Genomic DNA, 19,591 nt, shown 5'->3' on the forward strand with positions numbered 1-19,591 from the left:
GTGACCAATAAAACTTTCCATTGAGGTAATCCGCCCCTGATAAAGAACCGCAATGACCAAATTTCATAGGTACGTGATTTATGTTTAACCGTGTATTTTATTAAATTAAATATTTATTTCACATTTAGATAATTCAAATATTTATTGTACATATGTATGCATGTATGTAGTATACGGCCAAGCCTAAGAAATTAATACAGATTGATTAATATTGAATCAGGATCAACATAATCATAAGTCCTGATTATGTCCCATTGCATTATCTCAATAAACATTACGAGGTGCAAGAAAGCATAATACATTGTATTAGCGAAACAAGAGGTACGCCTACATGCACATTTGGTCGTGCAAGCAAGATTTTCTGCAAGGATATGGGTTATATTCTAATTAAACGGATTACCGATAATGAAATGACGGTCCATAAAATGCAATAAATTATTTTTTTGTAGTCCTCGCCCGCATCACTTTTAACCTCTCTGCTATCAAAAAAGCCGCCGATTTGTTGAACGGGTTTTTTTATCACTTATGTAACTAATAAATATAGGAGAATTATTATTTACGGACATTGTGGATGTACAAATGAGAAAAACCTTATTGTTTTCTAAATGGTGTCAAGCTTTCGATCTCGATTGCGATCGTCATCAGGACGGAAAATATTACAAATCAATTATTATTACCAGAGACTTAATAAATATAATAATAAATAATGAAATTGACTTAAGGATTCCGTAACTTCAGCTGGATGACCGAGAATGAAAGAGTTATGACCACTTTCATTTTCAACCCTACATAGGCGAAGTATGTAAGAAACGAAGTTTAATGAAATAAAATTAAGTAGAAAGAACGCGATTGAATGTGAATTGAAACCTTCAGTTAGAAATCGGAATAATTAATATACATTTGAATGAAAACAATTTTTTGAACAGGTATGCCCTCCCCCCCTCTACAGTGCATACGGCCTTATGTGCTTGTGGCGTCTCCATGCATATTTTGTGGTATTTCTATATCGAATGTGCATCATGTAGGTATTGTATATTTTATCAGCCTTGACCACTAGTGAATCCCCATCACTTCCCATGTTGCAAACATTTGCATACTCACACAAGTGCACACATTATTTACATCTTAAATAAAAAGCTGACTCCTTCTGCATGTTAAAAGTATGGATTATGTGCATATCTATCGTAGTTTAGGAAAGCTGGAGTCTGTATGGACGATAAAATATAAAGGGTGTTAATAAAGTCCGATCCCATTTTTCCTATAAAAAAGTGAAGGCTAGTATAAAAAAAACTACCCGTGATACTTACAAAAAATGTTCGACATATTTACCTTAGTATTTGGTCTTGTTACCATTTACTTTAACCATGCCCTCAACTCTTTGTTTAAGGCTCTGTGCTAATTTTTCCAATGTGTCTGTGGGAATCGAATTCCATACATCTTGAACTTTTTTTACTAGCTCTTCCCTCGTCCGGGGTTGTGGTTCTTTGTATACATTTTCCTTAAGTATGGACCACAGGTTCTCCAGGGGATTCAAATCTGGGCTGTTTCCGGGCCACACCCCCTTGCTCCAGACCGTTGAAACTTGCGTCTTGATGAGACTCAAACTCGCTTTTGCTGTATGGGCTGTAGCACCATCCTGCATGAAAACTATTTTTCTTTCATTCGAAAATATTTCCTTGTTCCCCATGCTATCGAAATAGATAGGTAATATTTTTTCCATATAATACTTTGCATTGACTGTTTGGCCTTTTGGTATGATATGTAGAGGAGTCACGCCACGTGCACAAAATCCACCCGCTACCATAACTTTAAGCCCGAATTTTGGGACTGCTCTTGATGGTACATCCGATTTGTTTTCTGTCCTGTAACGAACATTTTGTTGGTTCAATTTTGGATATAGCTCAATAATAGATTCGTCAGTCCAAAGGATGTGACTGCGCAATTCTTCACCAAGTCTTTTTTCACTCAAATGGCCACTTTTCTGAAGGAGTTCTCCAAATTTCAGACGGTCATCGATATTTTTTTGTGACATGAGAGGTTTTTTGGTTAGTTTGTAAGCTGTGTGACCCCACCTCGTAGATTTCACAAATTTTTGCACGGTCACATAGTTAATTTGCTTCTTCTTCTCTTTATAGCGTTTTGAGTCATTTAACTCCCTTGCACAATTACGTAATGAACTACCGGTTTTCTTGTAAAGTCTGTTTTTAATCATTCTCTTTGTGGTAGGTGACACCTTTCTGGGTCGCCCGGGTCGCTTTTTGTCGTGGACAAAATTTTTGTTCTTCCATTTCCAAACAGTTCTGCGGCTGCAGCCCAATTTTTGCACAATTTCTGCAGGTTTAAACCCCTGCTGATGCAATGTTTGTATCTTAACTCTAAGATGCTCATGACTTACACGTTTAGTTGTTCCTCCCATGGTAAAAATTTGAAATAAATAACTTCACTGGTTCAAAAGTTCCAGCTGAATTTGTAACAACCGCGCTCCAAAAAATTCATGGGATCGGACTTTATTAACACCCTTTAGAAGTTTAGTTTATTACTGCAGTCCAACATTCTACCCATAAACGTTTGGCTGAAAAATAAATTGGTAATATGAATGGGTACATGCATGGGCATAAACATCTATTTAAATACATACGCAAATAACTTATGACTAAATACGTACGTATGTAAGCGTGCAAACATCCATCAATCCCCATCTGGCTCGGTTACATAAGCAGTAATGTTGGTAATGCACATAACATCTCGCCCTGCCGCAATCTCTCAACGTTTGCAAATAATATTCGCAAAACTCCTAATTCCTTCATTGCAAGTTTTCTCTTGTACTTGAGCAGTCTTCTTTTTAAAATCCTTCGCAATTGCTTGCAAAGTGTTGAATCCTGTTGAATCCATACAAATAAACAATGTCGCAGCAGAACGTAGGTAAGTACACAATTTAAAGGAGCCCATAATTGATTAAATCTTTCAAAATTATGTTACAATTCAAGTCAATTCTTTCAAGTTAATGTTACAATTTATGTCTTCAACAAATACATACCTAATATTACCTATTATTCGATAAGACCCGCGAATTTACGGTGGTTTGCGAATACCAAAGGGAGGGCGCCTCCCTGATAACGATTTTGATCATTAATATCTTTGGCGCTATTAGTAGTTTTGAATTGAAATTTTTGAAATTTGCTGACCTTATAGTGAACATTATGGGTGCAAAATTTCAATTCGCTAGTGCAAATGGCACAAGAGATATATGCATACGAAAAAATGTTTCTGTTCCAAAGCGTTTCCAAAACTGCATTTTTTAAATTTCAGACTATTTTTAAAACACTCTAGAATTGTGAATTGTTCACAAAATTTGATGTGGGTGGTATCAAAATTTTTGGCATCTATGTGGATTTCATAAACAACTCAAAATATCCAAAAAGTTTGTTAACTTATTCCACACCAGGTGGATTTGTATAAAAAAAGCGTAAGTAACGTATTTGTGTGTGTTAAATGGAATTTTATAAATCACAATAGTTGAATTTTTTTGATGTTTATTAATTTAGCAGTTAGAGGAGACATTACTGATGGCAATACAAACAGATTTTGGAGTACAAATATTTAATTTCGTGTTATGCAGTTAGTTGGAAAAAATTAGCGACATTTTGAGAGTTTGGGGGCTGCTATAACTTTTACTCTGAAACTCTACCCAGTTATTTTTTATCAAAATTTGAACTTCATTTTGTACTACAGACATGGGCTCACACAATTTGCTATTTCCTGATATTTCTAGCCTATCAGCTACTTCTCCATGTGCTTCCATCGGGTAATTTATGTTTGGAACACAAAAAATCATCACTGCTGTACTTTAGGCTTAGTTGAAGGTCTGCTTCTTACACTAGAGAATTGAAATTTTGCACCTATAATGCCAACTCTAGTGCCTATCAAGTCGCGAAGTTTCAAGTTGAAATTACTACAAGTGCCAAAGATATTAAAGGTCAAAATCGTTATCAACGAGCTGCCCTCCCTTTGGTACGCATTAATGCGTCAAAGATTTTTTATCTATATTTAACTCTACCCCTAATAAATGCCATAAAATTATGAAGTGCCATTAATGTCATGCGTTGTGGCAAACTTCTATGTTTTAAATTTAAATGACAAATTAATTTTTTGATACTAAAAATAAAACATTTGGCTTACAAAAAATAGTTTCTTTATCGTAAGCAAAGTCAAATTAACTGTTACAACCCATGTAAACAAGGGGTGAAATCCGTGTGGCACATGAAATTAATATAACATTTTAGAAATTTGTGGACACATATGGAATACATATAGAAGAACTGGTGTAGCGTCAACTTGGACCGGACTCAGTTTTTTGAAGGCCTATTTCCAATTGCGGCATAGGTCTCAGATTTTGTCACCGACTTTATCAATAATCGCCAGTATGTAAAAGAAGTTAACGTCAAAAAAATTAAACTTTAATTTCAAATATTGGCCGAGATATTATTATTTTTCGAAATTTTAAAAACGCGTTACATTTGAAATATCAAGTGCAACAGATTTTTGACACAGTTTACTCCTACTTAAACTTGATTTTATTTGCAATAATCTACTTGATAAAATTTTCAAAAGTTGAAAATTTTCAATTTTCAAAATTTTGAATGACAATTTTGAAGCGCTGTAACTTCTTGCCCCCACTCATGTTTTTCTCAAATTTTTGAAATTATGATCTAATATCGACTTACTTAACAAAAAAAAATTGTACGCCAAACATGAGTGGGGGCAAGAAGTTATCGTGGTTTTACTGACACATGTTAGCTTATGGGTGGGAATATTCCCAAAATGATCGAAAAATAGGGGCGTAAACAAAACTTTTAGTGGCGAAATTCAAGTGTCACTTGAATTAAGACATATTTGCAACAATGGCTTCAAAAAATATAACTTAAAAAATTAGCCCTGACAGTGTCGACATTCAAAACGAAACCCCGTGATACGCCCACTGCTGGTGAGCACCACAGTCAGTTGTGTCGCTCGGAGTGGAGAGGCAACATCTCCGCTCTCATGACTTTCCTCTGATCGAAGGTTTTGACTTGGAATGACTCACCGGTCAGATTGACAAATGGCCCCAGCTATATCGAACATCTTCATTGCAACCCTAGGCCATATTGACCAATGTCATTTAATTTTTACATAAATTGTTCTACGCAAAAGTAGAGTAGAATTATATAAAAATTCTTTGTATGATGTAATAATTCATCACTGCATACAGCCTTAACATACTAAATATTAATATTATGTAGAGGAATCTTGCAACTGGAAGGAGCAAATTCTTGTCATTGGATATACCAGAGTACTTCAAAGCGTAATAGCTCGTGGAAAATCAAGCTGGGATACAACTACTGGACAAGACTTTTTTTCCTTTCTCCTTTCCCTGGACCAGGAACAGTGGGATGACGAAGAACTCACCTTACTTAAAGGGAGGGATCACTTCAAATGGGATGCCTCCCTTTGCGTCAAAATACTTTTATCACCCTCACAAATTTGGAGCCCGTATCCTTCCCCGTTCTCCTTCGACCAGTATGAACAAAACGCAATCGAAAAGCTTCAAAATTTCCATGATGGCATAAAACAATTGATAAGTCCGGTCGTCACAAGGGAGCAATTTGAAACAGATTTAAAAACCGTGTCCCGAATGTTGGAAGCATTAAACATATCGCAAAATCGGATAGGGTACATCAAGGCCTCGTTCGATCTTGCACCTGGTAATAAAAGCAAATTGATGCAAATTAACTGTACTGAAAAACTTGGGTGGCGATTATAAGCAGAAAGTAACGATATATTTATGACTTTACCGCCATAGTTATAAATTTGTCACCACTAGTTCCTAATTTATTATTAGTTGTAAACAGTCGGTGACAAATTTATAACCATGGTGGTTGAGTCATAGATCTATACTGTCTGGTTATATATAATCGTAACCCAATTTTTCTTAGGAGGAGAGACCCTCTACATGCCCCTCTCAGATCTCGATGCCTTTTGCATATGTAGTAGCCCTAGGTGAGTGAAGGTTAACCCTAGAGTGGTTTGATGCCATGGCCACATTTGCGCCCGCCACACCCCCTCAAAGGTGTGAAAACCACAAAAACTGTCAACTTCAAAAATCCGCCAAAAATCCAATTTTGCTCGGATTTTCATAAAATTTACATTTTTGTGATCCCAGATACTTGTGTGATCATATCCAGTAGCAATCTCAACCTTTTTGAAATTTCCGAAATTTTAGGACATTCCACTGCTCATGAATTATTCGAAAATTTTCAAAATTTCAAAAAAGTTGAGATTGCTACTGGGTATGATCACACAAGTATCTGGGATCACAAAAATGTAAATTTTATGAAAATCCGAGCAAAATTGGATTTTTGGTGACAGTTGAAGTACATGAAAACAGGGCTTTTTTCGTGTTTTTTACACCTTTGAGGTGGTGTGGCGGGGGCAAATGTGGCCATGGCGTCAAACCACTCTAGGGTTATCCTATATTCATCTAGGACTATCAAATATCCAAAGGGCATCGAGATCTGAGAGGGGCATGTAGAGGGTCTCTCCTCCTTAGTGTAATCATAATATATTTATGTCTTAAAAACTCTTAGACTGGGAAAATCTGGATTCTTTCGAAAATTTGGAGGACAATGCTTCCCAAAATGGAAATTTAGACGAGCAGTTAAAAAACTTACACCGATTTTCACCCGATCAGAGGTGCACACTTATTCCCAAGAGTTTACTCAAATCGCATCGTAAGTATGTGACTACATACATATATATGTGCATACGTAATAAAAATATATATGTACATTATGCTAATGATAACAAAGATAGGCGCGACGAGACAAGTTGGAAATCGTAACAATAATTTAGAATAAGTGAAAAACAGTACATCTTCCCATATCCCGAACCAGGCACAACACATAAAATATTTGCTATTTGCTATATTTTTCAGATTATATGATTGAATATTTTGCACTAGTTATTGTATCCAAACTCTGGCTCGGGCTTTTGTTGCAAAAGTTTGAGATTTTTTGCAACATTCTACAATATTAAAATTTTTGCATGGGAATTTCAATTTTGTTTTATCAAGGAACACCAGCTCATATGACTTCACCACGTGTATTACGCCAAATCAATTCCTCTCAAGTGCACATAAAGTTGTTTTTCAATTTTTTACTCAATATACACACTTTACGATTTACCCATAGCCAACGATGGATCCGATTGTGACGAGATCCCTCCACCAACTATAGGCCTGGTTGATGATGGCGAGCAAATTGTAAATTCTGCATTCCTTACTCAATTTTCATCTTGCTACATTAAAAACTAATGGGACATTAAATAAACTATAAATGCAAATATAGAGACTTGGAGACCACACTTATCCTACGAACGTATGGAATCATGCACAAATTGAGTTCGACAACGGCGGGACGCTACAAGCGGGAAAGTTTCTATTTCACGCATTACTCACACAAGAAGAAAAGAGAACCATGACTTGGAGTGGGAGAAATGGGACGCAAGCATATCCACTAAGCACGGTGAACGCAATTCTTGGTAAGTTTAACTTTTAGCTGGTAAAATGTGTTCAAGTTTTTGCGAAAGTATATTTTCATAAAGTAATATTTTTTTCAGATGCACTGAAATACTTTGAAGACAACTCAGGAAATGTTTTACGAACCCCTGAGAAAATGATTGTCATCAAGGTTTTTGTCGAGACTGGAAACCAATGCCGGAAAATGCGTTAAAAATGTGCGCAAAAATTATCTAAATCTTGACCAGTAAATCAAAATGGTGATCCTTCAATAAAATGTGTATATGATGTCTCTATTTTAAATGGTTCGGATGCCAATTAAGGGCATAATTTCAATGAAACGTATTAATAAAATGGCATTAAATAAAATTCAGTATATTTGTGTCACTCTTTTCTCCTTGTTCTGAAATTATATTGTACATACATATAATGATGAATTTGTTCAATAACATTTACATAAAAAACTAACATTGGAACCTTGTTTCAAGTAAACCGGAATTGTCTTGTGAGTTATATAAAAAATCAAGCCAAAAATTAGGAGTCACATGGCGCTTATCATTCCGTTGTATGACCCTTTCGAAGAAAAACATTGGGGGTCAAAGTACCCATACGAAAGGCTTGGTTTTCGCATCGTCGAGGAGAAAGGAGGGAAAAATTTACTAAAAAAATTGAACTTTGCCCCCAATATTTTTATTCAAAGGGGCTATTCAAAGAAATTATGAGTCCATGCAATTCCTAGTTTTTGGCCTGATTTTTTGATATAACTCGTGAGACAATCCCGGTGTAGCTTGAAAAAGGTTCCGTGAAGACCAATCAATGCACGTTTGGTGCTAATATCAGCAATACCGATTGAGTACACACATATATATATACATACATATGTATGCACACTAATACTACGCCACCGGAACGAAAGATTAGGTGATGTTGGTGATGATTTTCTACTGATTGATAAATTTCTCATTATCATCTCATAGCTAAGTATATTGTTATGGTGGTCTGCATGATTCACCGAATGTGTCCCATTTGCAGATAAACATTGTACTTCACCCAAATACGTTTCAGTGAAGTATTAATTCGTAACATGAATACATACGTACGAATTTACGTACGTATGTACATATGTACCTTATACACACTTATTCAAGTATTCGAATCTCAATTAATCTTATCTGGCTCGTTTGCGTAAGCACCGTTGGGCATCACCCTGACTCGTAGGTAAATAATATTCCTAACATTCGCCATTCCCGTGTTGTTTCTTTTATGCTAGAACATTTTTTTAATAGATTTAATTTTCTCTAAATTGTTTCTAAGTTGTTCCATCCTAACGAAAATACATTATGTCGGAGCAGGACGTAGGTAAGTGCATAAGTAAGTACGTATGTAACGGCCCCGAACTGATTGCAAATCGTAACAGGAAATCCTTCATCGCTAAGAGAATCTTATAATTTATAGTACAATGGAACCTTTTGTCAAGCTAGGCGGGCTTGTCTGACGAGTTATACAAGAAAATCAAGCCAAAAATTTGACAATCACATGGCTCTTGCATATTTTTCTATTTTATGGCCCATTTGAAGAACAAAAATTGGGGGACAGTGCAATGCTTGACTAAACTATCCTCGCTTTTTCCTCCACGTGGCGAAGCCCAGGGCGGAAGTGTAAGCCTTGCCACCTAATATTTCTCTTCAAAGATGCCGTTCGACGTTTTTCCAACAGAATAATAAGCGCCATCTGATTTCTAATTTTTGGCTTAATTTGTTTATATAACTCGCTAGACAATTCCTGTTTGCTTGAAAACAAGGTTCCAATTTACTGCAATCTTAACTTTTGGTATTAAATAAATAAGACAAATCCTAGGGTTTGAAAACATTATATTTCGTCGAAATTTAAAGTGAAAAAATGGATTATTTCAAGTTCTGGATTTTACAATACATAAAATTTGAATTTAGATAAGCCTATCAAAAGATGATTTTATCTCAAAACTCATCAATCGATGTCACTTTAACTTTGTGTTTAAATACATTAAGTACAATAGAATCATGTACATATGTATATACATATGTATGTACCTACATATATAAAAATGATTGACGCGTCATCGCATCATCGCATTTAAGATTTAACATGTTTAATATGTATGTACATTACGTAGAAGAATCTTGTAACTGGAAGGAGCAAATTCTTGTCCTTGGATATACCAGAATTCTCCAAAGCGTTATAACTCGTGGAAAGTCAAGCTGGAATATATTAACTGGACAAAACTTTTTCTCATTTCTCCTTTCCCTTGAAAAAGAACAATGGGATGACGAAGAACTCATTTTACTTAAAGGGAGGAATCACTTCAAATGGGGGGCTTCTCTTTGTTTCAAAATACTGTTATCACCCTCACAAATTTGGAGCCCGTATCCTTCCCCGTTTTGCTTTCACCAGCATGAACGAAACATAATCCAAACCCTTCAAAACTTTCACGAAAAAATAAAACAATTAGAAAGTCCAGTCGTAACAAGGGAGCAATTTGAAGTAGATTTAAAAACCGTCTCCCAAATTTTGGAAACATTAAACATATCGCAAGATAGGATAAATTACATCACTGCAGCGCTTAATTTTTCACCGTGTACGAAAGCAACTTAAAGTAAACTAAATAATCAATATTGTTTATTAATGTCTTTAAAAAACCTTCAGATTGGGAAAATCTAAACTCTGTAAAAATTTTGGACAATATTGACGACGAAATTGAAAATTTGGACGAACAATTGAAAAAGTTACACCTGCTTTCGCCCGATCAAATGTGTACACTTGTACCCAGGAGTTTGGCCAGATCACGAAGTGGTTAGTACATGCGTACATACATGCGTACGTACATAGATCCGTATATAAATGTTTAAATATTACCCTAACATAATAGGGAAAAGCCTGTTGGAGGCAACGAGACAAAAGACAATCTCATCAGTATCAAAATTTAGAGAATCTGGAATAAATGAAAAACCTGAAGAGATACTTTTGCACATTATAGCTTATGCACCGCCGAGAACTGTGGGGGTGTGGGTGAGGGAGGTAATGTCGCCGCAATCCAGGCAATTCTTAGCATCCCTGTCAGCGCAGAATGGAAGGTTCGACACTTCGAATTGGTGCATTCGACATGCCGCTCCTTGTAAAGGTGGTCACTTTCTTCTCATCGGTATGGATGAAGAAAGTCATAGTCGAATTCAATATCCGGCCAAAATATACTACTATACCGATCTACTGTCGTTTACCTTCGAACCTCCCCCTTATCAGAGGGGGCACCCCGATGGAGAGGCAAAGTAGGACAACTTGGGTGGCATTAGAAGATTTTAGTTTGTATATAAATAGCTTTAAAATGTTTAAATAAGTATTTTTTGTTTATTTCTCGATTTTGGTGGCTATTTACATATCTTATACAGACTCATTTATACTTACAAATATATATGAATCATTTGTTGAGGTTTATGAATCGAAGTGATATTCATTATCTACATTTTTAAGCGTATTTTAATATCTTCAAGGAAGTAATAAATAATTCTGAGCAAATTGTGTGCACAATTTTTTTAATCGGCTAACATTCGATAGTTATAGCATTTTGAAGAACCCAGACTTCGAAACAAAATTTATTTAACAGTTCCGTCATAGGCGAAAAGACGTTATTTCAAGAAAACGTAAAAATATGGGTCCGTTTATTTCTACTACTCGAAATATTACTTTACCTTCCAATTACATATTTGTGTACTACAATAATTTTCCTTGGATACGAAGGTATTTTGGAAATTGTATATGATAAGTTATCTTTTGACTGTGTTACACATATTTTAATACCCCCAATACAATAATATAACTTGTGAAACTGGTGCAAACTTGAATACGCTCCCGTGTAATTGGGTGCTAATGCAAATAATTTTACTATATAAACTGTATTTCATTAGTACGAAAAACAATATTTTGAAAAATTGCGCGGAATCCATCTGATACAAAATCTTAATTAAACTATGCATTATTTTCAACGCAACGTAATATTTTCCAAAATTAGGGTTAATTGTATAATTCTTTTCTCCAATGTTTCTTTTAAAATTTCTCTCATACACCTATCAATTAATCTACCGCACCCCCAGACTCTTATCTCCCTCAGCCCCTCTTAAATTTACCCCTGTCTCATTCTTCTTAACCTCCCATCCCTGCAGGCACCCCTTCTCCACCGTGCTCCCCGAACCGTAAAATTTTTCCGAAATTCTTCCCAGATACCGGGAAATATCCGTGTTCGGCAAATCATACATCATAAAAGCCCCATACCCATCCCTAACCGTCCTCTCTGCCAGATTTTGCGCCGAAATTATATTCGTCCCTGTGACATCTACCGCCGCCGGGGATAATCTCGCTTTCCCCAACTTAGGCAATTTTGGAACAGAGTAAGTCCCATAATACGGATTCCAGCTGTAATCCAGGTAATCCCCCGCGCTCAAATCTCCATACGTCAGCCGGGTCGAGGCCGGTCCGATAAAATAAAACGAAATGATCTTCTTCGGCATGAGGGCTCTCAATTCTCGGAGGAAATAGACAAACGAAAAAGCGTTCGGTTTATCCGTCTCATTTTCCCCATATTGAACAAACTCGTCGTCCAAGTCGACCCCGTCGAGGCCATAGCGCGAAACAGTTTCGGACAGTTGGGTCGCAAAATCGCGGGCGGATTGGATATCGGGGAAGTTGCAGAATCCGGCGCCTTGATGATTTCCTAGGATGGAGAGGAGCACCTTGATCCCTCTTTTTTGCAGGGGTCGGACATACCGGTCAACGTTGGAGAGGACCTTGACCACATTTTCGTTCATGTGGAGGACAGCGGTTTTGTTGGTGGGGGAGAGGTTAATGTTGGCGGCGAAGATGATTCCGATATGGAAGAGGGAATTGTTCGTGGAGTGGGTGCGTGTGTAGCAGGCCACGTTTTGAAAATTGTTGCGGTTTACTTCGACATAAATTATGGAGAGAGGAGGTGTCTGGATGTATTTGGTGAAATTTGAGGTGGTTAAGGGCTGGTCGGGTTCTTGAGGAATGAGGGAGTCCTAAATTCGTAAAGTTAGATACATAATTATGAGGTTAGTTAATTAGTGTTATTGTTAAAATAAAGATCAGTAAGGTATGTAGACACTTATGCTTGTGCTTGTGCACATTGGCGTGAAATATGTTATCTTCGCAACGTATCTTTTGCTAGTTACGAAGAAAATTACACGTTTTCCAGAAAGAAAGTTATGTTAAATTTCGCATACTGTCGTAAAATTGGACAAATTATGTATGTATATGAGAAGGAAGATTGTCGTACGCACGCCTACGCCTACTGTGTAAATACATATGCAAAATTGTGTTAAACGCCAAACGGAAATTTACCTATAATTTCAAGTTGACTCGTCATATGTATTATCAAATTTGAAATCTCAGGTAATATGAATATTTGTAGTTTACAAGCATATGTATCTACTACAAATTTATTCAAGAAGCTAATATGCAAAAATAAAATTTTTACCTCCTTTACAAATTGAGTCTGATTTTGAGCCATGTCAGGATCCAGGGGTAAGTTTAGATTTTCAGGAATCAAAATGAAAACTATGCAGTAACTAATTATAGTGTTGCACATTTCAGTTTACTTGTCGGATGATTATTTATGATGTGAGATTGAAAGTTCAAGCGTGAGTGAACATTAAAAAGTGAATGCAGTAAAAAAGGAAATAGTAAATGGAAAGGTTGAACTTTTAAACGAAAGGGTTAACCTATTTCAAATAGGCTATTTAAAAAGGTAGCATTGTAAAAAAAATGTTGAAAGTCAGAATAGCATACAATTTTCTCACCCTTTAAAATTCTAAATTCTCTTTATTAACATAAAATAAATAAGGGTGAACGAACGGATTTAAGAAAACATCTTTTATATTTCCCGACGACCCTTTTATCTTTACCGACAGTAGGCAGGATGTCCAGCATTTTCATATACACACAGTTAAAAAAGAGCAACTTAAAAATAACCGTCTCTCTAAAAATTTAATTTAAACCCTTTATTTATAGAACCCTAACTAACATCCTTTAGTACTAAATTTACCTCATAACTCCGCACACTTACCAAATAATAAAGGGAAATATTTATTTTTTTTCGGTCAGGAAATTGGTCAATTTGCCGAGATTTCACATCTGCAAATGTGCGCAAAGAGTTGATCTGTCATCAAACAAAGGTCGTGAAAAAATAATCTAGGCTGAACATGGTTTGCTTCTTCATCGTTTGAATTGTTCATGCGTTTTTGTTTTCCAATGTGCCAGAGATGTTGAAGGCTCCGATCTTCAGGGGAAATGCGGCATCTTTGGAAAAAAACCGAATGCAAAAAGCGTGTTTGAGAAATGCGTTTGTGACAACTATGTAATCCTAAATTAGAAATTGGACTGTATTATTTTGATGCAGTTTTGATCAGTTTAAATTTACGTTGTAGTGTTACTAAAATAAATAACTGATAAGTAGATCGTTTTCAGTAATGGCTTATCGCAACCTTTTTAGGAACTATTTTTCCACGCATCCATGAGCTCCATTCCATTAACTGTTGTGCGGCTTGTCTCGCTTTCACAATAGAGTGAATTTTGCATATACTTAAAGAAAATTAAGTTTGATCTCATGTTAAGAAAGGGTGTTTCAAGTAAGAGCCACAATTAAATAGAATCAGATACCAACTTTATTTGTTTCCTTGACATTTCCATTTTTTCATGCTTACAATTTTACTTTAACTCAATTCGCACTAATTATACTTTTGCTAATTCATTCGACTACTAGTTTCCCAATCCATCAAAAACCTCAACAATTCTCCTCAATTCATCACATTTATCCATTTTCCGGAAATCCCGACTCTTCCTGATCCGCTTGCTGATCCTTGCGCCACTTGTCGATTTCCGGAATTGCGAAAATCTTCTCTTTCAAGGCTCTCAGTGTGGGGAACTCTGCCAAACAGTTGGGATCCAAAAGGGTTTCAACCACTTCGATGAAATTGACGAGTGTGAGGTCTCCATAAGTGAGATTCTCCCCCGCGATGTAATTCCCCCCACTGGTCTCCAAAATGGAGGCAAATTTTGAAAAGTAGAGGGGAAAGTACATCGTGATAAAGTCCTGTCTCATCTTCTCCTTAGCCTTGCTTTCCGGAGCGTTGGCAAAATCGCGAAAAACTGTGACATGAAAATATTGTAAGTTTTTTTTGCGGGTGCGAAATTTATGTTAATTTTACCAACCTGTGTGACGAACCACGTCCGGTGTGGCGGAATTAAAAGCGGATCCCTCATAGTCGACAGCTCCTAAATCAATTTGCAAACATATAATTTGTGCATTTGCACATATAATAAATTCGCAAAAATATGTATGTGTTCGCCAAATAAATGCATTATCATAATGAAATCTTCTTACGTAATCGCAAGTCGTACACGAGATCTGCCACTTCATCCGCTTTCGCCTCTTCCAATTCCGTCACGCCATTAAATCCCAGCTTTCGAGCGAGATATCGCATGACTGTCAGGGTTTGTGTGAGGACAAAGTCATCTCCATCATACAGAATGGGAAGTTGACCCACATATTTCTTAAAACCTGGAAAGATTAGAAAAGTCAAAAATTTCAATTTAGAAATGTAAAAACTTCATTAGCTTACGCAATAATGTTGCTGCATTCAAAGAATTTTTCCTCTTAGTCTTTGCATCTGTCGGTTTGGTGGTCAAATTTCCCACGCCGCCGCCACCCCCACCGGAACTCCGTTTCCGTTGTGATGCCCATGCATCAAGGGGCATTCGCTCATCTACGAACGGCACGTTCTTCATCGTCAACATCCACCGGAGAGGTTCCGCGAATCCACGGATGTCAAAGTAGATCAGTCTCAAATCTGCGTCTTGTACGGCGGAACCCATTGTTTAAGATTATTTGTGAAGTAAGCTTGCGATTTTTATGTTCTAAATGAAAGTATGGGTTTTTTATGATTTGGGAAAGTTTTTATGGTTTGGAGAAAGTTTTGGAATTTTATGTTTTTTGAAAACTTTTCGCTTTTTGTTTCGGAAAAATTAAGCTTTAGTTTCCTTCCCTTTCTCTCCTGGATTGGCTGCTTCTTCTCGAATGAAGTGTGCCTATCAATGGTGCCGTATTTATACGTGCCATCCAAAGTTCCACTGTCGCAAAGTATTATCCCACAAATACATCAAGTTTCTATTTTTACCCCAAAAACTAGTATTTCTGGCTACAGACGCGATAAATATGGATAAAAGTAGCAAAATATTTTCTACATACATATAGGATGACGCCAATTAGAGGAGAAAGTCACGTATTCGACCAAGTGTACTAAATAGCGTAATACATATCTATCTACTTATATTCACCCATATTCGCGTGACATCCATGTGCGTAATAGCAACCACCAATCTAAGGTATTTTCAGCGTAATTCGATACATTTCCACAATTAAGACGTGACATAAGTCACGTATTCAAACTGTTGCTTTCGTACTTGTATACGTATGCATGCATCCGAAATCAGAATCAATTTACGTACAGTACAGCAGAGGAGAAAGTTCTTATCGTGGTGAAAATATTGTAATTCCAAGCCAAATTCTAAATAGTGTAGCTATAAATATACATAAAAATAGGACGGAAAATATAATTATTTTGTAAAATTAAGCACTTTGTCAAACCACATAATTTTTACTAAATCTTATTCCAAAGTAATCCAACGAATTCTGACGTTTGCATCAATAACTCAAAATTATTAATTCTTAAAATTATTATGCATTCGTTATGTACCGGCCCAAAGTAACTTACGCACTTACAAAAAGTTATAATTTACAATATCTTAACCATTTAATTCGTGGGCGTGGTGGTTGTTGGTTTAGCCGTCGTTGACAACTTGTCAATGATTGCTGGGCAACTATTCCCGCAAAGTGAGACTGATCTGGCGAAAACAGCAAAACTTCGAATGGGATAGAATCTCCAATGCCATAAGTCATGCAGGTTTGGATAGCCTGGCCGTAATTGAACCGAGCTCCCCCCACACGTGGCGTCATAATGTAACTCGACGCATGTGGTTGTGGCAGTTCCGGAGATTTTAATCGAGTCCCAAGTTGGCAATGAGACATATCGTCTTATTGTGACGCACTGCATCCCAGATATTGAGAACGTAGAATTGGTTCCTGAAATATTCGGCGTGTCAATCATTTTAATTTGTCCTCAGAAATTGACTTAATCAAAATATGCTCTTCTCACCTTCATAGTTCTCCTTGTCGTAAAGGGTAACGCTAGCTGAGAGATCCCGCCTCATTCCGACCCAATTTTGAGGGTCACATTTCTCAAAACATGGCCCGATTGAGGCAACGGTGGCGTTTTCATTGGTAACTAAAACGCCGTCCTGTCTCCAATGTGCCGCCACGTTGTCGACATACATGAACCCAAAACTAGTTTGGAGTCGGATGAATTGTCCGACGCAGTTTTCTTGAGAATAAATGTTGATACAGGTTCCATTTGTGCGAATTGTGTGGATATCGCCAGATTTCGATTCGGGTAAGACGGGAATGCAACGATCCACGTTGTAAAGTATTGCTAAATATTTAGGAAGAAGAAAGTATTACAAATCTTCAAGTGCATGAGAATGATTTATATTTCTTGCATTTATCGTGCAAGTCGGTTTTTAAAGAGGCGAAACTTCTGTTTAATAGATAATGCATACATAGATCGGAGTCCTCCGGGCTTGGAGTACGTACTCCGGCCTCCGGAGGCCGGAGTACGCGACTTTTCTGGAGGCCGGAGTACGCGGAGGCCGGAGTACGCGTGGCCAGCCGGAGGCCGGAGTACGCGGAGGCCGGAGTACGCATGGCCGGCCGGAGGCCGGAGTACGCAAAATATCCGATCTATGAATGCATATGAATATATAGGTATGTAGATATTTAGAGTAATTTATAGTTTAATAGTTAAATGAAAATAATTTGTATGGTTTTGTTCTCACGATTTTTTTCCGTTGGGACATCAATTTCAATTACCGATCCAAAATTTGATCTAATTCCGATAGTGATAAGCAGCACTTCTATGATTGATCTTTTTAACTTGGTTGTATGCATTTTCAACTTTCGTTTCTCTTCGCGTTCAGTCGTAATCAGATCAGAAAGAGTTATTCGTTTATGGCTTAAATTATGCAGATTTGTATGAAATTTAAAAATATTGAGGGTATTCATTACGAGTTCGCATCGTTAGCAACGTTCGCAAAAAAATTAAGTTCGCAAGTTCGCAAAAAAAATTGGCTTGAAAATTGGTTTGCGAACTTGCGCATCTCCAGGGCTAGTATTTGGTTCGCAAAATATTTTTGACAAATTTTGCAATGGGAAAAGTCCATAAATCTCCATTGGTTACCGAAATTTTGGCTTTTGAATTTTTGAAATTTTTTATTTGGTAAATTTCAGATGCAAAATTTCGGTAACTAATAGAAATTGAAGTATTTTTCCCATTCTAAAATTCGAGAGATTTATAAATCTAATTTTCGGAGCTGTCATTTGCGAAGTGTCTTCATTTCGTTGCTTCGCAAAATTCGCAATTTCGAAAAAGTTATGTTGCGATGCGAACATGCGAACTCGTAATGAATACCCTCATTATTTTACTAATTGTAAGAGATGAAAAGACTTGAAAGTTAACATTATTTCTGTTGTCTAGCTTAATCTGAAGACTTTTGCAGATTTTGCCAGGATGTGTGCACAGATGTTGACAAGGTTGCGTAGAGGTTATTAATGGCTTTAGATAATCCAGCATGCTTAAGTTAACCAATCACTGCTTACATACATAATTTCAACTTGCTTCCAAGAAATTAATAATCGGGAGGCGCCTTCACGAAATGCAGGAATATCTTAACCATAAATAAACAAGTTTGCCATTCATTTTTAAAGGTGTGACGAAAACACTTCATTCAACTCATTCTGTAGGAATTTATAATCTTGCATGTTCAAATACGATGTACATACATACAATTTCGTGGTAAGAGTTTGCTTTGCAAAAATGTTTGACTTTTTTTATGAGTAACATGGGTCGGGATAAACGTGTAAGCAATCTTTCCGAAGTGTGATATTACTTATTCAAGGCCAAGTCAACACATATGTATGTACATATGTATCTGTATACTTTGCTATGAATTTTGTAACATGTGTAGGCACGTATGTATTACATACATATGTAGATACGTACGTACATACAGTGGAATTACGTATTTGCGCAATATTGAGATTTATGCAAATGAGGTGAAACGTACAAATAATTCCAGGGTACATAGAAAATGGTATTGAATCGTCACCGACCAGGGTGCATATATGTATAACTTCACCAGCACGGTAATAACGAGAATAACAGTATTCATTACCATATAGTAGTAAATTATACCGTCGTGATAATGAAAACTTACCAGCCAGAAACAAATTATTACCAATCCGGGAGGAAGTTATTCCCAAATATATATGTATACCAACACGGAGTGTACGACTTCATCACATTTTTAAATGTATAAATACGCTTACATACATATGTTCATCAAGTCGTTGTTAATAAAATGTGAAACTAGCTAGATTAATTTCTTTACTGGTTAAGTAATAAAATCCCGAATAAGCAATTGAGAAAGTAGGCATACGTAAAAAGTAGGGGAAAGTAAGCATGTCAATAATTCTGTAATAACCATTTCGTCATTCTGGAGGTATGATGACGAAAACTTGTCTCGACTGTTATCCTGCTGACAGGCATGCCCACAGATGGATAAAGTATTCGCTTAATCAGATTTCACCCTACAAGAAATTGATCAAAATGTTGCATTATAGCGGTTTTAATTCCCCAATTTTCTTAAACGCCACTTGAGTAGTTCTAAATTAGGATGTCTTGTCAATAGCAAATTAAAGTTCCTACAGAGAATATTCTTCTCCAATAGGCAAGTTTGTAACCCGTTATTAAGTATTTAAGTTAAAGTATGGAGTTAGAAACGTAGAGGAAATGTAGGTTGGAATTATGTAGACTTAATTAT

General features: G+C 36.5%; 4 protein-coding genes across 6 annotated transcripts; 2 read left to right on the forward strand and 2 right to left on the reverse strand.

Moving 5' to 3' along the window:
* Positions 1-2,566: 2,566 nt before the first annotated feature.
* On the forward strand, positions 2,567-7,939 carry LOC110857304. The gene is made up of 6 exons (XM_022105920.2): positions 2,567-2,922; positions 5,280-5,741; positions 6,624-6,767; positions 7,227-7,297; positions 7,383-7,575; positions 7,654-7,939. Exons 1-6 carry the CDS (start codon positions 2,904-2,906, stop codon positions 7,764-7,766), a joined length of 1,002 nt encoding a protein of 333 aa, XP_021961612.1. The 5' UTR covers positions 2,567-2,903; the 3' UTR covers positions 7,767-7,939.
* A 762-nt stretch (positions 7,940-8,701) lies between these two features.
* Positions 8,702-11,101, forward strand: LOC110857253. Of its 3 annotated transcripts, XM_022105871.1 has the most exons (5): positions 8,702-8,770; positions 8,867-8,911; positions 9,705-10,166; positions 10,235-10,381; positions 10,458-11,101. In XM_022105871.1, exons 2-5 carry the CDS (start codon positions 8,893-8,895, stop codon positions 10,856-10,858), a joined length of 1,029 nt encoding a protein of 342 aa, XP_021961563.1. In that variant the 5' UTR covers positions 8,702-8,770; positions 8,867-8,892; the 3' UTR covers positions 10,859-11,101. The 3 variants fall into 3 exon arrangements, with proteins under 3 accessions (XP_021961563.1, XP_035713832.1, XP_035713833.1); XM_035857939.1 differs by lacking the exon at positions 8,702-8,770 and having other exon boundaries at positions 8,779-8,911; XM_035857940.1 differs by lacking the exon at positions 8,702-8,770 and having other exon boundaries at positions 8,779-8,911; positions 10,566-11,101.
* A 533-nt stretch (positions 11,102-11,634) lies between these two features.
* On the reverse strand, positions 11,635-13,240 carry LOC110857408 (endo-beta-N-acetylglucosaminidase H). The gene is made up of 2 exons (XM_022106007.2): positions 13,077-13,240; positions 11,635-12,618 (listed from the first exon to the last, which is right to left on the reverse strand). The coding sequence occupies exons 1-2, from the start codon at positions 13,185-13,187 to the stop codon at positions 11,662-11,664; spliced, it is 1,068 nt and encodes a 355-aa protein (XP_021961699.2). The 5' UTR covers positions 13,188-13,240; the 3' UTR covers positions 11,635-11,661.
* A 999-nt stretch (positions 13,241-14,239) lies between these two features.
* Positions 14,240-17,318, reverse strand: LOC110857410 (glutathione S-transferase). The gene is made up of 6 exons (XM_022106008.2): positions 17,273-17,318; positions 16,813-17,145; positions 15,220-16,739; positions 14,982-15,158; positions 14,810-14,872; positions 14,240-14,746 (listed from the first exon to the last, which is right to left on the reverse strand). Exons 3-6 carry the CDS (start codon positions 15,470-15,472, stop codon positions 14,409-14,411), a joined length of 831 nt encoding a protein of 276 aa, XP_021961700.1. The 5' UTR covers positions 15,473-16,739; positions 16,813-17,145; positions 17,273-17,318; the 3' UTR covers positions 14,240-14,408.
* Positions 17,319-19,591: the final 2,273 nt, after the last annotated feature.

Source organism: Folsomia candida, unplaced genomic scaffold (assembly GCF_002217175.1).
Source record: "Folsomia candida strain VU population unplaced genomic scaffold, ASM221717v1 Fcan01_Sc018, whole genome shotgun sequence".
NCBI lineage: Eukaryota > Metazoa > Arthropoda > Collembola > Entomobryomorpha > Isotomidae > Folsomia > Folsomia candida.